General features: G+C 51.4%; 1 protein-coding gene across 1 annotated transcript; it reads left to right on the forward strand.

The window, feature by feature from the left end:
• Positions 1–658: 658 nt before the first annotated feature.
• On the forward strand, positions 659–16292 carry LOC144152525 (uncharacterized). The gene is made up of 5 exons (XM_077683819.1): positions 659–700; positions 1001–1249; positions 11935–12630; positions 14978–15057; positions 16178–16292. The coding sequence occupies exons 1-5, from the start codon at positions 659–661 to the stop codon at positions 16290–16292; spliced, it is 1182 nt and encodes a 393-aa protein (XP_077539945.1).
• The last annotated feature ends 1579 nt before the right edge of the window (positions 16293–17871 follow it).

Below are 17871 nucleotides of genomic sequence, written 5' to 3' on the forward strand. Positions count from 1 at the left end.
ATTGAAGGAACGATAAAGCACGCGCGAAAACTGAGTGTGGTGTGTGTTTTTTCGTGTGTGAAACATTCCGGAAGTTATGTGGAGGTGTCAGGCGCTTCGACGGACTAATTGTTGCGGTCCCTAGGATGGGTAGCGCGGAAATGAAAAGAACGTGTCGCGCAGCGCTTTCGAACGCCGCGCATTCCGAGAAAGCCGCGCCTGCTCGCAACGGATGTCCTAACGGCCACCACATGGGGAGGACCCCGATGAAGAGGGCTGGCTTTTCCTTCTTCTCCGGCCCTCAGCGGCAGGAGGAAGGGAAGATGAAGAGAGAGAGAGAGACGCGGTCCGGGCGCCGCAGAGCTCGGCCCGTCATCTTCGGGCTCCGCCCGAGTCCTGTTTCTTAGCCGTCCACCGGGATGTAAATAAACGTACAGTTTTTGTATCGGAAGCTGAGTTTGTCGGTTGAGGATACCCGGGGTCAGATCCTCAGCGCTGCTGCGGCTTGGAGGAGAAGCCCCGGGGAAAAGAACATCAATAAGATAACTGATGGGTATTTTTTGAGACACGCTGCCAAGATAATTGCTTGTTTTCTAAGAATATTGTGAGCGAAGGGCAGATGTCTGAGTCCTCGAATAGTGTCACGTGCCTAACTTGCGCCAGAGCACAGACAACGCTGATGCCGCATTGTCTGGTCGGCAGCAGCAATGCCTCGCGGAAGGTGCGTCCAGTAACACTTACCATCATCACCGACGCCCAACCACGAAGAGGACGACGAACGATTTTTCTGAGCGCGTGCTCGTAGAGCCGGTCATCAACTCGCCCCTGTTCTCTGCTTCCCCTTGAGGGTTTTGGCCAAGTTTTTTTTTAGATTTCAGATTGCTTTTTTCATTTCGTTTAGAGAGCACCTTCTAACGCTGGAGCATTTCCTAAATTGTAGGTTCGGGAAGCAGGTGAGCTGATGTCATTCAGCTCTCCCGGCCAGGGGCCATCGCCCTGGTCGGCTTCCCTTTCTGCGCAGGAGCTGCCTCTGAATTTATTCACCAGTGGTGGCGTGAACAGGGTTCCTGTGGCTCTGGTTCCGGCTAATGGGGCGTCCATTCGTCTCAACCATCCCGAGGCAGTCCAGTCGGCCCTGCAGTGTGCCACGCAGCACTACCAGTCGGTGACCGAGGTCCGGCAATTCGGCAAGGGTGGCCTAGTGTGTAGGTCCTCAGATCTGTCCTGTATTTCTGACCTGTTAAACTGTCGCATGTTCGGCTCCATTCCGGTGAGTGCGTTCATCCCTCATCATCTTGCGTGCTCAAAGGGCATTATACGGGGTGTTAGCGCAGAGTTGAGCGCCACGGACGTGCTCCACAAATTTGCAGATGCTGGGGTGATTGAAGTGTATCGCTGTAGCCGAGAGGCCAATAACACCAGGGTCCCCACTGAATCAGTCATCGCCACATTTGCAGGTCTCACTTGCCCCTCTGAAATTAAGGTCTGGCCACTCGTTTTCAGAGTTGATCGTTTAAATCCACGTCCTCTGCAGTGCAAACGGTGCTGGCGATTTGGGCACTCTTTGGGGGGTTGTAAAGCGTCCCTTCGTTGCTGCTTGTGTGGGAGCGCGCACTCAGCTCCTGAATGCAACGCAGATGAGGTAAAGTGCTGCCTCTGTCAGCAAGGACACCCAGCGGACTACTCCAACTGTCCTGCAAGAGCTCAGGAAGTCAGTGTGCTCGAAGTTCTAGAAAAACGTCGCTGTTCGCGGGCGGAAGCCCCAGCCATTGTCAGAGAGCGGGCTTTCGGATACGCGGGTGTTGCCTCTCGTCAGGTGGCTACAACGGACCCTTCCTTGCCTTCGCTTGTAGATGCTGCTATCGCAAAAGCCATGCCTGCAGCGGTTGACCGTATGTCAGGTATATTTTCAGAAGGCTTTCAGCAAATGTAAGCGCAAATGCAGATGATGTCGTCGCAGTTCTCTCAACTGCTCCAAGCATTCCAGGGCATACTCGCTTTCATGCAGCAGCTTAACTCCAACTCTACAAATCCATCGTTCAGTCTTCCTGAGGCTGTCACTGCTCCTCCTCAGAGCTCTCCAGTAGCCCCACTAATGACAGCTTCCGTGGTAAACCCACTCTGCACCAACACCTTGGCAAGTAATGCAACAGTGCTTGCACCAGCGCAGTCTCAAAGCGCTGCATCTGTACCTGCTGTTTTTCCTTCCTCTACCAGCCAAATCACACTGAACAATCCATGTCATGAGACGCGACCTTCGTCTACAGCTTCCCAGTCCACTTGTCACCCACCTATGGATTGCTCCACAGTCCCGCTACCTCTAGATTCGTGTGACGAAACATCGTCTGAAGACATGATTGTTACCTTTTCCAACAAAAGAGGCACGTCCCCTCCACCCGGTCCCTCTGCGAAATCAAAAAATAGGAACGCCCAGTTGCGCAGCACCACGCCAGAGGATATCCTAACCAAAGCGGTGACTGAGGCTAACATATAACTAATCATGGCGTCTCTTAAAGTGTTACAATGGAATTGCCGCTCGATTCGATCCTCTTCTTCCGACCTTTACTCTTTAACTGCTAAATTTTCCCCTGAAATTATCTTTCTACAAGAAACTTGGTTGGACTCTGGCACATGTTTTACGGTTCATAACTATAAAACTTTCCGACTGGACCGTCAAGGTCGCGGTGGGGGTTTACTAATATCAATATCTAATAATTTCTGCCGTAATGCCTTTAAGACTTTTGACTTCTTTTCCTCTCAATGTGAGATTCTCGGTATTGATTTGCTTCTGCCGGGTTGCAAGCCTTTTTCATTGGTAAACGTGTATTTCCCCCACGGAGTTTTCGAAGTCAGACCTTTAGATTCGGCTATCGCGGTGTGCGAGAAAGCTGTGGTAGTGGCGGGAGACTTCAACTCGCATCATGTATCTTGGGGATTTAGGACAGACATCTCAGGGAAACGTCTGTGTGAATGGGCAGGCAATAATGACCTTCACTGTACAAATACGGGCAACGCCACTTTTATTAGTGGTCAGTCGCGGTCTGTCCTTGACCTCACTTTTGCAACATCAGGGCTGGTATCCTCGTGGTCAACAGTTGATTGCGAGACAAACAGTGATCATATCCCTATTCTTTTCGAAATATTTTGCACCGCGAAAATACCTAGCCACAGAGTACATTCATTCATCAATATAACTAAATTTTCCTCGGCGTTGGGCAATGCACTCTCTACTTTTCCACCTATGGAACAAACCTGCAGGGCTGAAAGCGTGATCACAGCTATTAATGATTCCATACGTGAAGCAAAATTTACTGTTGCATCAGTCCACAACAACTCGTGTAGTCCTTGGTGGAATGACGAATGTAACAGAGATTTCTGACGTAGGAAAGCCGCTTGGAAGCAGTTTCTTCACAATCAGAGTCCGGCTAACTGGGTTAATTTTAAATTTTACCGCGCAACTTTCAAGCGAACTGTACTACGTGCAAAGGAATCCTTTAACATTGGCCGATTTTCAGCCCTATCAGAACCACATCGTAAAAAAGCATTATTCAAGTTTATGAGGTCTAGGAAATCATGTGCCCCCTCTCTGAACGCACCATCACTGGTTCGTACGCCGGAAGAAATCGTAGACTTCCTAGAGAATATTGCTGGTGACCTACAGCTGCGATTTGCGTCGAGGATTCCTCCTACAAGCCGTCGTACTCTAGGATCAGCTGATTTTGAAGAGGTCACTATAGGCGAACTGGGTAAAGTGATTTCTTCCCTCCCAGAGTCTGCGCCAGGGCCGGATGGTATTACCACCGCAATGATAAAATTGTTGTATAATGAAGCTCCGGTAGATTTGCTAAATGTAGTTAACGTTTCACTTAGAAACGCATGGATACTACCTCAATGGCGTTTGGCCAAATTCTGCCTTTCCCCAAGAAGCCGGAGCTCGGTTATTCAATTGATAACATTAGGCCGATAGCTCTAACATCTACTCTAGTTAAAGTGATTGAGCACGTTTTGCTTCCCCGGCTTAACAAGTTTCTGACCGACAAGAATATCCTAAACTGCAGACAAATTGGCTTTAGAGAAGGATGCTCCATTTGGTGGGCACATATAGACTTAGAAAGTCGCATTCAGTGGGCACGACGGAAAAAGCAGGTTGCGGCATTGGTCACTCTGGATATTTCAAAAGCTTACGACAGCGTGGAATATGGCATGCTGCTAGATCTCCTGGCTTATTATTCATTCCCGGAGTACATCCCTGCGTGGATAGCGGCTTTTCTAGAAAGCAGAGAGTTCTTTTGTTACCAACATGGCTACGCCTCTTCTCCTTATAAGCAGACGCGTGGAGTCCCCCAGGGGTCTGTCATCTCCCCAGTGCTATTTAATGTGCTCTTGAGCTCCATACCTAGTCAGCCTGATGTACTAACATATGTTTATGCAGATGACATTGCCTTTTTCTCTTCTTCGCAAGATATTCATTCCCTGTTTCATTCTCTTCAGTCGTATCTGAATGCTCTAGACCTATGGCTGGACACTCTGAAATTTTCGTTAAATATTAATAAGTGTGCTATTCTCGTGTTCCCCCTTACGGACCCAATATCTATTTCATTATCCTATCGTCAACAATCCATTCGGCAGGTTGATTCACTAAAATACCTTGGAGTTATATATGACAGTAAATTGAATTGGCGTCTCCACATTGAGCACATAGCAGTGAAAGGCTCCCGCGCTGTCGCTCTTTTGAGGAGCCTCAGCCACAAGCGATCAGGTCTGAGAGCAGATACACTCTTGATGATCTACCGCATGTACGTTCGCCCAGTCTTAGAATTTGGGTGCGTTTTGTTCTCTGTCTCTGCGGCCTATAGGCTCTTGCCTTTGGTGAAGCTTGAACGTCAAGCATTGCGCTGCTGCTTAGGCCTGCCCGCTTACGTCCCGATTAGAGTGTTGTACTTAGAAGCCGGAGTCCTAACGCTGAACTCCAGGTTCAAATACCTAACCGTTAATGCATTCGCAAAGTTCTTTGAGTCCCCGCTGGCCAGACCACAGGCTGTTTTCCTCCAGCATGCAAGGTCCTTTTTTGGTATATATTGGTCTTGTCACCGGCGCCCACAGGTCATTTTTGCCAATTCGTTGCTTACTCCATTAAACACCACCCTCCTCTCAGTTCCCGCCTTGCAGATACCATCCACAGTAGTAAGAATTTCGTTTGATAATATTTTCCCTAAAAACGCTAAGCTTCTCCCGCCTAACATACTCAATAACATTCTCCTGGCTCACCAGTCCGAATACCCATCCCACGTGGTCATTGCAACTGACGCTTCGAAAAAAGACGAAAAGGTTGGGGTGGGCATTTTCTCTTCGACGTTGAACTGGTCTTTTTCATTGCGATTACCAGATTTTATCCCCATTTTTCATGCAGAATTTCTTGCTCTACTCCTTGCAATCCTGAAACTTGATCCGGCGAATTCTTCCGTGATGCTACTCACTGACTCCTTGTCCGTGTGCATGGCTCTCTCCTCAGAAACTTTACATCCTATTGCCAAAACTTTTTATTCCAGCGTCCCCACTCATGTGCGGGAGATTCAGCTCGTTTGGCTGCCCGGCCACTGTGGGTTAACCCTCAATGAAACCGCTGACATATTAGCTAAAACAGCTTTGGCTTTACCGATCGTCGAGGTTCTTCCCCCGTTTCTTGCGTGTTGTTGGCACGCTATCGCCAATACCTGTTCAATCAAGATGCCGCCGACCATGGTCTGAACACTTCTCCTGAACTTGAACACCTCAGGTATACGCTGGGAGAGAAGTTTATGCCAAACTCGCTTGTGCGAAGTATTGATAACTTCTTTTCGTTGTGGTGTGCCACCACTTAATCGGTATTTATACAGGGCAAATCTGATAACCACCCCTCTGTGCCACTTTTGCCAAGAAATTGAATCCGAAGAGCATTTCTTTCTTTTTGCCGCCGATTTTCTAACCATCGGAGAAGGCTGCTGGAGATTCCCCTGCTACGTCTTGGACTGCCTTTAACTGTACCGTTGCTTTTGTCGTTTGGGGGGACTAGGCTGGGCCGATGCCATAGGGACGTGTGCAACGCCATCCACTCCTTCATTTCGGAGACAGCTCGTCTGCAGTGTTAAAAACATTCCGATTAGGCTGACTTTTACTATAGTTTTCCTATTCTTCTCTCTATGGTTTTTTTTCTCGTGTTTTCTCTCTCTCTCTCATTAACCTAGACCAAATTCTTTCTTCTGCTCCATTACTTTGCCTCGCATGATTGTTTGTAATGAAAACATAACTCTTCTTGGCCAATCCCCCTAAGTGGGTATGCGCCATTTTTCGGGCCACCACCACCACCACCACTGATTCCCGAGAAGAGCAAGGAATAAGTTCTCCTCATTAAAATACTTTTTCAGTTCTTGTGAGCAACATTCGCGTCATGGAACTGGTGCAGGTGCGGGGTACAAGACCATTTGAAGTCGAGAACTCTCTCGGAGAGCCACGAAAGACATCGCAGCGTCGACACCCCTGTCCATCGGTTCAGCTGCCGCAAGCAAAGGCTACCTCCAGAACACGGGGCGCTGCTTGACACTGCACCCAGGCGCCAGGTTTCTGAACAGGAAGCGATGGCGCAGTCCCTACAGTCCCAGGCGACTCTTCATATGTCTCGCGCTCCCAGCAACTTTCATGGGCACACCCATGAGGACGTCGAGGACTGTCTAGAACCGTTAGAGCGTGTTGCCAACATCAACGTGTGGAACCCAGTGCAAAAAGCTCCAGAATGTTTACTTCGCGCTGTTCGACGGCGTGAAAATCCGGTTTGAGAACCACGAATGAATCTTGCGCACTTGGGGTGACTTCCGTCGATAAGTGCAAGAAACCTTCAACACCGACCGTCGAGACCGTGCACACAGACTGCTGGAATCGCGCACCCAAAAGCCCAATGAGACCATCGCTATGTACGTAAAGGTCATGGCCCGGCTGTTTCGGTGAGCCGATGCTGACATGGCTTTTTGCACGAGTAGGAATAGCTGTTTGCAGGCCTAGTGCGCAACCCACCATGCACAGTGCACGAATTTAATAAGGAGGCCACAACCATTGAACGTGCCGTGCAGGAGCGGAGCCGCCAATACGACCGAACTACCGTCAAGGCAATGGGCCGATCCGCAGCCGTTGCAATCACCTCCACGGACGACAAAGGCTTGCTGAAATTTGTTCGCTGTGTTGTCCCGAAAGAACAGGAAAAATGTGGACTAACCGTCTCGCATCCAGCTGCTATCTCGGTCACCGAAGTTGTCAGGCAAGAAATTCGCCAGGCCCTCTGTACTATCGAGTCCCGGCCACAGCCAATGCCCTAAGTGAACGACGGGGTGGCTCTCCGCTGTCAAATAACAGCTGTGCCAATTGAAGCGGCTATTCCGTTTTAACCATACTCTCAGCTGCAACCCTCTGATTCCAGGCCCGAGAGGGAGGCCCCGCCTCGTCCGCCAGTTCGGAAGACCGGCGTGTGGTGCACCGCCGACAACCGACCACTCTGCTATCATTGCGGCGAACCAGGGCACGTTTATCTCCGATGCCCGTAGCGCGAGATAGGGCTGCCTGGGTTTCCACCCACTGCCCTTATCCTCGTTTTGACGAAATGTCAGCCGTGATTGATGACTACATAGCAAGCCGATGTACCCTCGAGCCGAACTGTCGATCCCGTTCGCCGTTCCCAGCCCGCTACGCTCCACCCAGCCGTCGCGACCTCGGAGAATCCCTGAACAGGCAGTCTCAAAGCCCGCGGGGGGTGAACTAGCGGGGCAACCTTGAGAGGAGAGGTTGCTAACAGGATAAGTGCTGAAGGCCTCTTGCACCATCGACGCGCGCGGTAGGTAGGTAGGTAGCTAGGTAAGTAGGTAGTAGTAGTAGTAGTAGTAGTAGTAGTAGTAGTAGTAGTAAACGTTATTCACAACAAAGGTAGAAGAGGAGGGGGTGGAGTTAAGGGTGAACTCCGATTTCCAGGACTGCAGTGGCGAAAGCCCCTAGCTTGGCTCTTTCCAGCAGTTCTCGCTGACTGGAGAGGTCCGAGCTGGACAGTGCCGCTGCCCAGGACTCCATTGATGTGTTGTAGTTATTCTGTTGCCATATGGTCGGGAAGTTCCACATTGTGTGGAAGACGTCTGCCTTCTGATGGCATTTATGGCATTCTTCGTTGTACTTATCCGGAAACATAAGTGATAATCTGGACTTATGTGGGTAGGTATTGGTCTGGATTTCCCAAAGATTTCTGGCCTCCTCCGCGTCTACTAGAAGGCGATGTGTCGGCATTGTTTTTCTGGTTAGTCGGCATAACTGGAGTCGGTCGGTAGCCGCACTGTATGGAGGAAGGGCGTATGAATGCTCAGACTCCCCGCGGTCCATGATTTGCCTCGCGAGGGAGCCCGCTTTTTAGTTTCCTTCTTTACCCTGATGGGCCGGGGTCCATATTATTTTGTGTTTTGCCTTTTGGTGTCAGAGGCATTATATTCTTTGCTGTTGTATGAATGATTCCGCAAATTAGGTTTCGAAATGCTCTCGTGGAGTCAGTAATTATGACGAGATTTTTCTTTTTGTGCCCGCCCCACCTTATGGCCATTAGGATGGCGGTGGTTTCGGCTTCTTGTATGTTTTGTTTGTTGCTCATTAGGAAGTCTAGCGTTTTCCCGTCGCAGTTGACTACCACCGCTGAGGCGTTGCCACGGCAGTTAGTTGCCGCGCCCGTGTAGACTTCGTCCTGGTCTTTGCCGTAGGTCTTTCTAATGTATCTTGTTCTTGCTAGTCTTCTTCCTTTGTTGCATGTAGGATTCATTTTTTGGGGAATAGATGGAATTTTGAGGCTTGCTCTTTGTTGAGGGGAAAGTTCTGTCGTTCTCCGTATGTACTCCGAGTGGACTGAGTACCCGGCTCTTCTCAGTATTTCTCTTGCAGTCTTGGTTTTCAGCAGTCGTTCTTTATGGGCTTCCAGAAGAGTCTTTGTGACCTCACGAAAGGTGTTGCACACTCCCAACTTCTAGAATTTCTCATTTGAGGTGTAAATGGGAAGGCCAAGACTTACCTTGTAGGCAGTTCTGATAAGTGCGTCGACTCTTTCATGTTGATTTGCGTCAATGTGGCGGTACGGTAAACTATAAGTAATTCTACTCAGGGTTAATGCTTGCACAATCTTGAGAGTGTCTTCTTCTCTCATGCCTTTTCTTGTTCTTGTGATTCTTCGGATGACTCTAGCCAATTGTTGTGTTGTTTTCTTTAGCTTGTTCAAGGTGGTGGGGGCCTTGTCATTTTGTATGTTCATGCCTAATATTCTTATTGTCGGCTTGAAGAGAATGTTTTGGTTGTCAATTACTATGCTTCCAGAGGGAATTTCTGCATTAGAGGGTCTTATTCTAATTAGTTAAGTGTTTTCCGGGGCACATTTTAGGCCATTTCTTCGTATGGGCTCTTGTAGCTCGTTGATTGTTTCTTGTAGGATCAGTAGTTTTTCTGAGAGGGTGCCACTTTTGGTCCAGATGGTGAAGTCATCTGCGCAGATTGATTTGCCGTTGTGTTCTTTCTCTTACAATTTGTTGGCCATTTCAATCATTGTCAGGTCGAACACCACTGGGGTGATGATGGCCTCTTGTGGAGTTCCTCTGTAGGGATTTCAAAAGGTTCGGATGGCAATCGCGGTTGTTCTGTTTGTCAGGAAGTTTCTGATGTAATCATAAACTTTCTTGCCGCGTCCTGCCTTTTCAGCTGCTTTCAATATTGCCTTATGTGACACGCAGTCGAATGCCCCTTTCAGATCCAGGGCTAATACAATTTGATCGTAGTCGTGATTGCGATTGAGGATGTTGTGTCTCAGCTGGAGAAAGGCACCTTGGGTGGATAGTCTACTGCGGAAACGAATCATACAGTGTGGAAACATGTTGTTTTCCTCCAAGTGCCCTTGAAGCCTTGTCGTGATGATTCTTTCGTACACCTTTCCTACGAGTAAGGAGATCAGTGATATCGGTCATAGATTTTCAATACCCGGTGTCTTCCTTGGTTTGGGTATTGTCGTAATTGTCGAGTGTTTCATTGCATGGGTAATCGGTTCGGCTTCCATAGCTTTTCCTTTATGTATGCAGCTAATGCTTGCAATTGTGAGTCATTTAGGTTCCTGAGCATGGTATTGTTGATTCCATCTTGTCCTGCGGCACTCTTCCGTTTGCTGGCAAGGATGGCTTGATATACTTCCTCTATTGTGATGTCACTGTCGAGCTTTGCATTTTGGGAACCTTGGTATTCTCTTGCCGAGGAGGCAACTTCTGCGTTCAGTTCAAATCTGTCTTTTAGGGCTTTAATGAGTTCCTCGTCCGTGCCTTTGAAACCTTTGGCCACTCTGTTGATGTTGTGTCCGGTCTCCATTCTTGTTGTCTCCGGATTGAGCATACCTTTAATTATTGCCCATGTCTTCGAGGTATTTAGGGTATCCTTGAGTGTGTCACAGAAGTCTTGCCAATTCTGATTCTCGAGTTGTATCGCGTACTTCCTAGCGAGATGCGCGATCTTTTTAATTCTTGCTTCTAGCTTCTTGTTGTGTCTTTTCTTTTTCCATCGCTTAGTTAGCTTTTGTTTCTTTTTCCGTAGACGGATCAGATGGTTGTTGACACACAGGTATTCGCTCTCTTGCCCAAATTTCTTGGTGGAATGTTTGAGAGCTTCTCTGATGTCATGACACCAAATGTCTGTGTCTTCTATTTCTTTTTTGCCTCTTAGCTTTTCTCGAAAGACGTCGCAATTAGTGATCTTTTGTTTTCTTACCTTTATAATTAAGTTGTCTGATTTCATCCGGATCTCTACTATATCGTGATCGCTGCCCAGATTCTCACCCGTATTTGTCCAGGTCGTGAGTCTGTCCTTGGTGGGCACAATGGTCAAGTCAGGGCATCTACCCTTGCATCTGCTTACCTGTTCTGGTGGGGTATGCCGTATCATTGATCGTTTGGAGATTTAGATATTCCATAACATCAATTAAACTTCTTCCTTTTACGGAGTTATAGTTGTAGTTTGTGGGACGCGCCTTGGCACCTATAGAGGGTGTTGCTCGGAGCCCCTCGCCGCGAGCTCCCGTCCCTCGCCCTCCTCGCATACCGTGCGGCCACCGGGCCGCAAGACTTGGAGACGCCGGCACCGGAGAGATGGCGCTAGTGGACGTGTAGGAGCGGGCGGTGGAGTGAGAGAAGCGCGGGGCTGGGGGGACTGGGACTCGGGACGCGGAGTGTCTTTGGTGATGGTGTGGCGACAGCGCGTTGGAGGATGTAAGTAAACAGTTCTTTCACGCAACCGCAGTGTGCCTCATTCCTTGGCATGCCGTAGAGAGTAGGCCCACATCTGGCGCCCGAACGTGGGGCTGATGTCAAGCCCACCCGTGGACATTTGCTCTCTGCGGCTGCCGGGAAGGGGCCCACTGCGGTTTGGGACGGCATTCCTTTGTTCCGGGAAGGAAGCGCCATTTTGGCAGTGGGAGACCAGGGCTTTGAGCCGTGTAGATGCATGCCTGAAGTTTTTCTTGCGTTCTTTTTTTCTGTTGTTTGGTTAACGGCCTAAGTGGTTACATTGCGAGTGTATTTAGCGTTTGTAGGGATATTAGTCGCTTGTGTATTTTGACGTGTCCCTACTGTAGTTTTTTTTTTATTTTAACGTGGCTGTAGTTCAGCCCCGTCGGTCCAATGTATTGTCTTGACGTTCCTTTTTGCTTTCATTATAGATTTGTGTGTGGGGTGTGTTTGTCGCGTTGCGTATGTAGATAGCACCGCTTGCACTGTATCTTCGCGTCTACAGTTTGCGTGGTTGAGCCAGCTTTTTGTTGGGTAGTTCGCTGGCAATGGCTCCTACCAAACGGAGAGAGACGGGAGAGAAGGAGGAGCCGCAGGGCTCGGGGGAGACTCAGTGGCCGCTGTGCAGGAGGCTGCTGATCTGTTGCAGCCCGCAGGTCTCGCCTCGATGATGAGGCAGATGACCGGGAGGTTCGCGGAGATGACCCGAATGCTCGGTTCGGCACTAACAGCTCCCACCGCGGGTCCTGTAGTGCCAGTCTCGAAGCCGCGTTTGAATATCGAGGTTCCCTCCTATTTCAGCTACGGAGACGTGAAATCCGTTTACGAATGCCTGCAGCAACTGGATTCGTACCAGTCTGCGGTAGGCGCATCGGATGATGACGTGCTGAGGCAAGTCCTGCCCGTGGCACTAGTAGGAAGCGCTGCGCGTTGGAGGCGCTGCCAACCGGATTTCGAGTCGATGGCAGATTTTAAGGACTGCTTTCGCGTGGAGTTCCTGCCACCCGATTACGAACGCCGTATGAGGGACGAGCTTGCCATTAGCACGCAGCACCCTGAGGAGAGCCTCCTCGAGTACGTGCGGGCGATGCAGGAGCTCTACGAACGGGCCGACTCAGCGGCAGCCGACGCGGACAAAGTAGCACGGGTGTGCAGGCAATGCCACCCGCGTTTTAGACCGTACTTGCGGGGCCAGAGTTTCTGCAACCTCGAGGCCCTTGCACAAGAAGCGCGCGTAATTCAGGTGGATTTACTCGCCGAGCTTCGCTACAGGTTGCCGCCGAGATCCGAGGAATCGCTCGAACCGGGTTGCGCCTGGTCGGGAGGGGGAGACGATAACTCCTCGGTCGGAAGCAACGCAGGCGACGGAAGAGGGAGGCAGGACGAAACGACCCGTTTGTGCTGGTTTTGTCACAAGCCTAGCCACTTCTCCCGTCAATGCCCCGAGAAAATTCGGAGCACGCGGGGAAACTCGGATCGCCGGCGGCGGTGAAGGGCGGTAGCTTGTCGTCGCCGGCGGGAAGCGAGAAGGGGGGGCCAGGCAGAGGGGGTGCGAGGGAGCTCCCAGAGCACCACGACGCTGGCGCCGACGGGCAACTGGCCCCCTCCGCATGCAGGGCGCAGGGAGACCCCTCTTCGTCTGCCCCATTTATGCGAGTGCAATTAGTCGGTCAAGAACTTTTTGCACTGGTCGACACAGGCTCGACGGTGTCTCTAATAGGAGACGAAATGTTTGAGGCCTGCCGGAGAAGGAAAATCCGGGTAAGGACCGCCGAGACACCCTTGAGCTTAGCAGCGGGTTCGGCAAAAGCAGAGGGAGCTGTGAGACTCACGCTCGGTTTTGATGGCAGAAAGCGCAGACAGCGTTTTGTTTGCTTGCCTGGTTTGTCTGTTCCAGTCATACTGGGCAGAGATTTCCTCTCGAGGGAGGGTGTTGTGCTCGACATGGGGAGGAACGGATATCAGTACGGGCCGCAACCCCCTTTCTTTCCTTTCGCGAACGCGCCGATGCACGGTTTGCAACCGCACGGGGCAAATAAACTCTACTGTGCTGCGGAAGGCCAGGGAGAGGTGTCAGGAAAGATGAGCACTGATGTAGAAGCGGTCGTCGCATCTTTTTCAGGATCCGATGATCAGCGCCGAATGTTGGCGGAAAGTTTGCTCCCCTTATCGGGAGGAGGCGGCGGAAGCGCGCGCACCGAGTTGAGCGGTTTCATCGCCGGCGCGCGCCGCCCCGAGAGGGGGAGGAAAAGGCTGGACGGAGGAGTCGAGGCCGGCCGCAAAGAGAAAGAGAAGCGGCATCTCGCAGCGGCGATTTCTCGCCCCCCGAGAACGGAGGCAGAAAGGAATCCGTCTTGGGGGGAGGTAGTGAGTAAGGAAGAGCTCATTGAGGCCCAGAAAGCAGACGGTCTGTGCCAGCGGGTGCTGAAAAGGCTAGCGAGCGGCGTAGCTTGCACCGGTAACGCTGAGGGGTTTGACGTGTATCTGCTGGGCGACGATGGCTTATTACTTCGCTACATTCCCCAACTGGACGACGAAGAGGCGGTTTGATCCCCCTTTCGAGTCGTGGTCCCAAGGAAGTTGCGGAAACGGTTCATGCGGTACTTTCATGACTCAGCGCTGGCAGGACATGGCAGCGGCAGTAAGACTTACGACAAGTTATGCCGTGTCGCGACCTGGCCAGGCATGAGGAGAGACGTGTTGAGCTATTCCCGCGCTTGCCCTCTTTGTCAGGTAGCGAAGCCGCGCGCTGGGAAACCGGCGGGTTTCATGAAGCCGGTGGAAAGCAGCTACCCGTGGCAGATTGTAGCGTGTGACGTAATGGGACCCCTCCCAAGATCCGCGCGAGGAAACCAGTTCATTCTGGTTATAACGGACCACTTTCTAAGTGGGTGGAGTTGTTTCCCCTTAGAAAGCTAGCGTCGGAGCGGATCGTAGAGAAGCTGTTGGAGACATTCACTCGTTTCGGCTTCCCTTCCGACCTGATCACTGACAATGCTCCGTATTTCACAAGCAAATTCTTTTCAGACTGTTGTCGAGCGCTGCACATTCGGCACAGGAAAACTAGTCCTTATCATGCTCAGAGCAACATCACTGAGAGGGTGAACAGGAACCTGAAGTGCATGCTGGTTGCGACAACCAAGGAGCATTAGGACTGGGACGCGCGTTTGCCTGAGCTGGCTTTCGCGACTAGGACTACCGTGAATAGGTCAACGGGTTTGCCACCAGGTTACCTAAACTTCGGTAAAGAGATCGCTTTCCCACTGGAAAATGCACTGCTGTACGCGGCGGCGGGTAACACCCCTTCTCTGTCGCATACGCGGCTAGGCTCCGGGAACGCCTTTTGGCAGCGCAACGCACGGCTCGGGAGGATCTCGACGTGGCGCGCATGGAGCCAGCCGAGCAGTATAACAAAGGCCGTCGTCACCTTGTGTACAACATCGGTGACCTAGGAAGACGAAGAGCCAACGGCTGGCTCACCTCGATCGTCTCTTATTGTGTTAATTTTCTTCTTGCTGTGTTTCAGTTGAATCAGATCTCTGCTTATCTAGTGCTTTGAGCGCCAGAGATGCTCCCCGCGACGGCCGCGGCCCCCGGCTTGCCGCCCTCCACGCCGTGCATCGGTCAACCGCCTGATCAACCGCCAGGCCCTGTCATGGAGCCGGAACCTCCGACCGCCCCGCTGTTCGTAGCCTCTTCAGGCCCATCGCAAGCTACCGGTCACCCCTGTTCTGATCTTGGGTCCTCCGGGTCGTCGCTTCCGCCAGGTCAAGTGAGTCCGATGGTGATACCATCCGAACAACCTCTGCCAGATGACGCAGACGACATGTCTGATCTTTCCGACTCATCATCTGCAACGGTCATCTACGGAAATGAAACCATTCTTTCACCTGAGACGTTTAAGCCATTTGAGCCTGTGACTCCTGCAAAGCGCTGCCGTGGCTCTAAGCGTGTCTACAGGCCACTTGATGTCAGCACAATCGCAAGTCCCCTGAGACATGGCGTCGTTGTGGTGATCAAACCTGTCGACTCCTCGAAGGATATCACTCGCTACAACCCCATTGCTGTCAAGGAAGGATTAGAGACTCTGGCTCCAGATGGCGTGCTACAAGTACGCCCAAATTATCGCCTCAACTTGCTCGCTATTGACACTCGCAACGCTGATGCCACCGAGCGTCTCCTGAAAATCTCCTCCATTGCTGGAGTGAAAGTCCAGGCCTATGAACCACGACCGAGCAATTGCGGAGTGGGCGTGATCAGGGGAGTAGCTAAGGAGCTCTCCGACCCTGAAATCCTTAGTGCGTTACGAGCCAGAGCGCCTGTCAAATCCGCCCGGAGACTGGGAAAATCATCAGAGAGTGTGCAGATTGTGTTCGCCACAGAAACTGTACCAGAGCATGTAGTCATCGGTTACACGCGCTATCGCGTGTATGATTACATAGAGACACCGATACAATGCAAAAACTGCCAGCGATTCGGGCACGTGGCGAACATGTGCAAACTCCCGCTCCGGTGTTCACGGTGCGGTGGCACCCACGACCGAGAATCCTGCTCAGTTCAAAATCCTAAATGCCCAAACTGCAGCAAAAAGCATGAGTCGACGTTTGTTCATTGTTCTGTCTGCCGTGATGAAAAGGCTATTTTCAAAATCAAGGCTAGAAACAACACTGACTACAAGTCAGCGAAATACGCTCTACTGGAACGCCGTAAGGCTGGACATAAGGAACACGGGAGAAAGCAAGAGTACACATCTGCGGCTCTCGGGTTCAACAACAATGAGGATGACTTCCCAGCTCTGCCAGTCCTCCATCGCGCATCGCAGCAGAAGCATCCCCCTACTGCAGCTCTGCCAGTACGAGCTACCGCAGCAATGGTTGACTCCCCCTCAAAAGATGCCGCCCCGCCTGCATCGACAGCTGCGCCTGCTCGGCCATCAGACGAGACTCCAACTCCAGCTGTACGAACTTCGAAGCCTGCTCGTCGAACATCTCTGAGAGAGCAGCGTGAGCCAAAGGATCACCAGAGCTCCGGGAGCTTGCGTTCTGTGATATCAGCTGTAGTGGAGGCGGTGCGCCTCTTCCTCGCCCCCCTTTCATCACCGGTAGCCGTGGCTATCCTGACACTCCTGGACTATGTTTCACCTCTACTTATGCAATGGCGTTAACTGCAACTGCTGGCGCAATCACAGTTCCCAGAGTACAAGAAATTCGAGATAAAGCTACAATCTTACAGTGGAACGCCTGCGGACTCAAGCAGCGCCTTTCGGACCTACGCCAATTCATACGCAAACATCGTTTTCCCGTGATCGCTATTTCTGAATCACGGCTGATGGAAGACATACGCCTTTCGGGATATACAGTTCTGCGGTCGCTGACTGGCGTAGAAATGTCAAGAGTTTTAATGGCCGTTAGAAATGACCTCACCATAATAGAGCATGGTCTATCACCGGATGCACGAAACGAATACGTGGCAGCCACAGTTCGCGGCACTGGGTTGTCCTTCACCATAATCGCCGCCTATATTCCACCTCGTGTAGCACTGGACTTAAATCGCTTAGAAGGCATCATCAATACTACACCAGCCCCGCACATCTTGACCGGTGACTTCAACGCCCATCATCCCATCTGGGGAAGTAGGAAAACGACGGCTAAAGGGAGGCACCTTCTGGACATTGCTCACCGGCAGGGTATGTGCGTTGTCAATTCTGGAGAGCCCACCTTCTACCGGGGAAAGATGTCCAGCGCCCTCGACGTCACGTTTGTTTCGTCACAACTCCTCCCTAGGACGAGCTGGGCAGTGGACATTGAACTGCATGGCAGCGATCATGCGCCGACTTATATTGCAGTAGATGGTCTCTCGGGCTCTCGTCCACAGCGTGTGATTCGCTCCTCTGACTGGGAGGCATTTAGAACTGTGGTGGAGGAAGCCGTGGACTCGGTGAGCTCATATGAAGCCTTCGTGGACACGATGACAAGAGCTCGAAAGTCAAGCAGCAAAGTACTGTGGCTTCCGCATGGATACACCGCCGCCGACTCGGAGTATGAGAGGCTTCGCGCAGTGCGTCGAAGAGCAGAAAGACGAGCGCGCCGGACACAAGCGCCTGAAGATATCCGTGCGTCAAGACGAGCCCAGAAGGCAATTCGAAGGCATATGATTAAGCTCGCCAAGCGTGAGTGGGAATCCTTCTGCTCCAAGCTGGACCCCCGGAAGCCGCTCTCCAGAATATGGCTCTTGCTCCGAAATTTGCGGACCCCGCAAATTCAACTGCACCCGTTCAAATCCATCTCACTGAGCACGAACACCAGTGACCTCCAAGTCGCTGACGCCTTCTGCAGGAGAATTACTGCAGCGCCAGCAGCTCTTCTTCCGCCACACTCTCCCCCCAACGAGGGATGCTCAGGCCCGGTGTCCCCAATGGACGAGCCATTCTCCATGGCAGAGTTGCTCGCTGCACTGGCTTCTGTCAAGAAATCCAGCTGCCCAGGCCCGGATGACATCACCTACACAACCATCTCGCATCTAGGTGAAAAGGGAAGAAGTTGCCTCCTGCATGCCTTCAATCTTTCGTGGGAAACTGGTCGTCTAG

The sequence above is a fragment of the Haemaphysalis longicornis genome, unplaced genomic scaffold (genome assembly GCF_048455015.1).
Source record: "Haemaphysalis longicornis isolate Haplotype H1 unplaced genomic scaffold, Haemaphysalis longicornis Haplotype H1 scaffold_9, whole genome shotgun sequence".
Classification (NCBI taxonomy): domain Eukaryota; kingdom Metazoa; phylum Arthropoda; class Arachnida; order Ixodida; family Ixodidae; genus Haemaphysalis; species Haemaphysalis longicornis.

Coding starts and splice junctions, on each gene's coding strand:
- LOC144152525 (XM_077683819.1), top strand. CDS start 659: ATGCCGCATTGTCTGGTCGGCAGCAGCAATGCCTCGCGGAAG. Junction 1,250..11,934: donor GCATGTTCGGCTCCATTCCG/GTGAGTGCGTTC, acceptor GATCTGTTGCAG/CCCGCAGGTCTCGCCTCGAT. Junction 12,631..14,977: donor GGGGAGACGATAACTCCTCG/GTCGGAAGCAAC, acceptor CGCTGTTCGTAG/CCTCTTCAGGCCCATCGCAA.